This window comes from Sinocyclocheilus rhinocerous, unplaced genomic scaffold, assembly GCF_001515625.1.
Source record: "Sinocyclocheilus rhinocerous isolate Xijiao unplaced genomic scaffold, SAMN03320098_v1.1 scaffold748, whole genome shotgun sequence".
NCBI lineage: Eukaryota > Metazoa > Chordata > Actinopteri > Cypriniformes > Cyprinidae > Sinocyclocheilus > Sinocyclocheilus rhinocerous.
In genome coordinates, this window is record NW_015650693.1 from 308,945 (window position 1) to 313,617 (window position 4,673).

Below are 4,673 nucleotides of genomic sequence, written 5' to 3' on the forward strand. Positions count from 1 at the left end.
TTTGACACAATCTGTATTGTTAAAAGCGCTATATAAATAAAGGTGACTTGACTTGACCCTTCTTGACACTAGGCCGTTGTAGAAAAGTCTTGGCCTCACTGTGCGTGCAGATGCTCTCACACTAACCTGCTGCCATTCCTGAGCAAGCTCTGCACTGGAGGTGACACGATTCCATAGCTGACTCCTCGGGAGGAGACGGTCCTGGCGCTTGCTTGACACTCTGGGACGTCCTGAAGACTTCTTCACTGCAGTCCAACCTCTCTCCTTCAAGTTCTTGATGAGCCGGTAAATGCTTCTTTCAGGGGCAATATTCTTTGTAGCGGTTTCCCTGCATGTGAGGCTATTTTGATGCAAAGCGATGATGGCTGCACGTGTTTCTTTGGGGGTAACCATTGCTAACAAGAACACAATGATTGGAAGCGCTTCTTCCCTCCTTTTATAGCAATCAGTCTGCTCTTACAATCTAATTAGTATGATAGTGATTTCACCTGACTAGTACTCATTCACACTTTCACATGTGCTGCTGATATGATTAGTCAATTAATGTTAGCTAGTCATTTTGTGTTAGGATCAAAAAACAGTGAAATTTGTTTTATTGTGAAAAGTTCATTTTTTGGCCAATTAAGCTTTTAGCAATTGTCTAAAATGCATCTGATCACTCTACATAATAATCTAGAAACAATGTGAATGAACACCACAAAAGCTTAAAGGGGTCATATGATGCGATTTCAATTTTTCCTTTCTCTGCCGCCGCCGCCATGCCGTGGAGACACTGTTTCATTGTGAAAGCGAAACTACTTTGGTTGGCCTTCCAAAAGAGGATGATATCCGCTTCGTCATGCCAGAGCTGATCTGTGCTGGTCGCTGAGGGAAATACATCAACTTAGTGCTGTGGATCGCCGGATCGGCTTTCACCGTGGACGAAGCTGAGGAAATACATCATCTTGGCGCTGTGGATCGCCGGATCGGCTTTCACTGTGGACGAAGCGGAGTCCAGTCCGGGGTCGTCACATGTGGTTGCCGCAAGCCCGCCGGCCGCTCCTTCGTCGAATCCGCCGGCCACGCCATTCGCAAGCTCACCGGCCTCCTCTCACTCAGCCCACCGGCCGTTCCTCACTCTAGCCCCCGGCCTCTGCTCACTCTAGGTCGCCGCCGCTGCTCACTCTAGCCCACCGCCGCGTGTGACGATGTGTTTCGTTGTGAAAGCGAAACTACTTTGTTTGGCCTTCCAAAACAGGACACGACTGGAAATCATTGGTTAAGTTGTATTTACAACACTGTTCCAGAACACTTCAACCCAAATATTCAGATGTGTCCAGCGCATTTTATGGAGGACTGTTTACTGATCCTGGTAGAGTAGACTACAATGCTGGCTGTAAGTACGTTTTTTATATTTAAAGAATTTGCCTCTGATGATTCAAACACGAGTTTTGGGAAGTGTAGAGTAGCACCTTGTTTTTTGTAATTTCTCAGATCACAAATGCAGACATGGTTTAATGTTACGCTCCGGCCGGACAGGGCATCACAGTATGGCAAGGGGCGTAACATTTCCGTCACACACTTGAGGTATTCGGCCAATCACAACGCACTGGATAGCTGGCCAATCAGAGCACACCTCGCTTTTCAGACCGTCAGAAAGGCGGGGCATAGAGGAGAAACAATGATGTACAGTATGTGGAAAATAATGTGTTTTTTGAACCTTAAACCGCATAAACACATTTCATTACACCAAATACACAAAATAATGTTCTTTTTAGCAACATCATATGACCCCTTTAAGCAGCAAACTTTGCAAAACACAAAATTTGTCACTGCCAAAACATTTGGCCATGACTGTATATGTTGGCGTATAAAAACCACCAACAGACACACATTGAAGACTGAAATGATCTAAAGAAACTCTGAATGGAGTCTGAACATTTAGCCTTTCAAGCAGAATTACCTGCAGAAAAAAAATATATATATATACAGGTGCATCTCAATAAATTAGAATGTCGTGGAAAAGTTCATTTATTTCAGTAATTCAACTCAAACCGTGATCATTATTACACTAAAAGACAGGAGATGCTCACCATTGACCATAACAGTGAATCTTTTGTATGAGGGCCAACTTCCTCTGTGGCAGTGCTTGATCTGTAGTATATAGACTCCAGCGTGTCCAAATTCAATGTTTCTGATGGTCAGGGATCCAGTCTCATCCAGCATCAGTCTGTCTGTGAATCTCCCATCAGCACCATCAAATGTCTCTCTGGTCCCTTCTCTGAATTCAGCGATACGAGCATCTTGAGCTTCATATGTCCAGAGGATCTGATCTTCTGCCTCTATATCAGCATCAGTGTGAAGTGTGACATCATCTCCCATCTTCACTATCACAGTCTTCTTTTCATCTTTCACTGCACACAAATCATCAATGACTTGAGAAGACTTTGATATAGTAAATGAGTCATACATTATATTTTTATCACAGATGACACTTATTAATACTTATACGTGTTTGACAGACATGGTCCCGCCCGAGTGCAAGGAAATAACCATCTAAATCAGCAGGTATCAATTGTCTATATTCGTCATTCAAAAAACGGAAATAAGGACTGCAGATATACAAACGGTAAACAAAGCAGCGCATACTTTTTGAATATCGATCATGCTGTGCACTTTCTTAATTTCAGGCGGCTCAAATGTTCTTGTATTAAAAAGCTTAGGTAAGATGATTTAAAAATTTGAACAGCCTTCTGTCTCTGCGATCATGACTTCTTTGCTTGCTTTCATCACTTTCGCTTTTATCCTTGTGCACGCTTCCATTTACTAAACTGAACAGCCAATCAGAGTGATTTCTCTCACCGACAGCCCCAACCCAGATTGGGAGAACTCCTGCCGATGTGTCGAACACACCGCAAAAACCTAGCCCGACGGCTAACCATCAGCTTGATGCGTCACGGCCCTAAGAGGTCATTGTACTATAAAAGTGTAAGTTTCAGAACTCAAAACTTCCTTGTTAGTCCAAAAGCTGCTTTTATTGAAAGCAAGCCGACAAAACGAGTCGTTTCGGATTTTGTCTCAGTATGATGTAATAGTGTGACAAAAGACCGCCTCTGCAGAAGATAATCAACACCTACTTCTACATCATTGCCTCTTTAGTCCTGCCCACATTCACGCATTCATTGCGCTAAATCAATCACAAACAGAACTTGTAAAACAGTAGAACTACTGACGGTGAAAAATCATATTATACATTTACACTCTACTAAACCACAATAAATTATTTTTCTCATGATGTATCAATTGTAATACTTACATATTCTTATTTGTAGTTCAGAGATCTTGCGGCGATAGTAAAAAACAACAATTACAATCACCAGCAGGAAAACAACAAATATTCCTGCTACAGCACCTGGAGACACACCTGAACCTGTAATGATAAAGACAGATGGTCATTATGAATGTGTCTGATCTATAACAAACACTATAAACATCAGTGCTACATAACCTGAGTGAAGATCTGATACTGTAACAATAAAGACAGACAGTCGTTATGAATGTGTCTGATCTATAACTAACACTATAAACATCAGTGCTATATAACTTGAGTGAAGATCTGATACTGTAATGATAAAGACAGATGGTCATTATGAATGTGTCTGATCTATAACTAACACTATAAACATCAGTGCTATATAACTTGAGTGAAGATCTGATACTGTAATGATAAAGACAGATGGTCATTATGAATGTGTCTGATCTATAACTAACACTATAAACATCAGTGCTATATAACTTGAGTGAAGATCTGATACTGTAATGATAAAGACAGATGGTCATTATGAATGTGTCTGATCTATAACTAACACTATAAACATCAGTGCTATATAACTTGAGTGAAGATCTGATACTGTAATGATAAAGACAGATGGTCATTATGAATGTGTCTGATCTATAACTAACACTATAAACATCAGTGCTATATAACTTGAGTGAAGATCTGATACTGTAATGATAAAGACAGATGGTCATTATGAATGTGTCTGATCTATAACTAACACTATAAACATCAGTGCTATATAACTTGAGTGAAGATCTGATACTGTAATGATAAAGACAGATGGTCATTATGAATGTGTCTGATCTATAACTAACACTATAAACATCAGTGCTATATAACTTGAGTGAAGATCTGATACTGTAATGATAAAGACAGATGGTCATTATGAATGTGTCTGATCTATAACTAACACTATAAACATCAGTGCTATATAACTTGAGTGAAGATCTGATACTGTAATGATAAAGACAGATGGTCATTATGAATGTGTCTGATCTATAACTAACACTATAAACATCAGTGCTATATAACTTGAGTGAAGATCTGATACTGTAATGATAAAGACAGATGGTCATTATGAATGTGTCTGATCTATAACTAACACTATAAACATCAGTGCTATATAACTTGAGTGAAGATCTGATACTGTAATGATAAAGACAGATGGTCATTATGAATGTGTCTGATCTATAACTAACACTATAAACATCAGTGCTATATAACTTGAGTGAAGATCTGATACTGTAATGATAAAGACAGATGGTCATTATGAATGTGTCTGATCTATAACTAACACTATAAACATCAGTGCTATATAACTTGAGTGAAGATCTGATACTGTAACGATAAAGAA

The 4,673-nt window shown here is 39.6% G+C and overlaps 1 protein-coding gene across 1 annotated transcript in view; it reads right to left on the reverse strand.

The window, feature by feature from the left end:
• LOC107712173 (uncharacterized) overlaps positions 1 to 3,409 on the reverse strand; it is a gene marked incomplete at its 5' end in the record, with an annotated part of 36,838 nt that extends 33,429 nt beyond the window's left edge. Inside the window, 2 exons of the mRNA XM_016517327.1 lie at positions 2,073 to 2,387; positions 3,296 to 3,409. Of these exons, the coding sequence (XP_016372813.1) occupies positions 2,073 to 2,387; positions 3,296 to 3,409 (429 nt within the window). The remainder of the gene's footprint in view (positions 1 to 2,072; positions 2,388 to 3,295) is intronic.
• Positions 3,410 to 4,673: the final 1,264 nt, after the last annotated feature.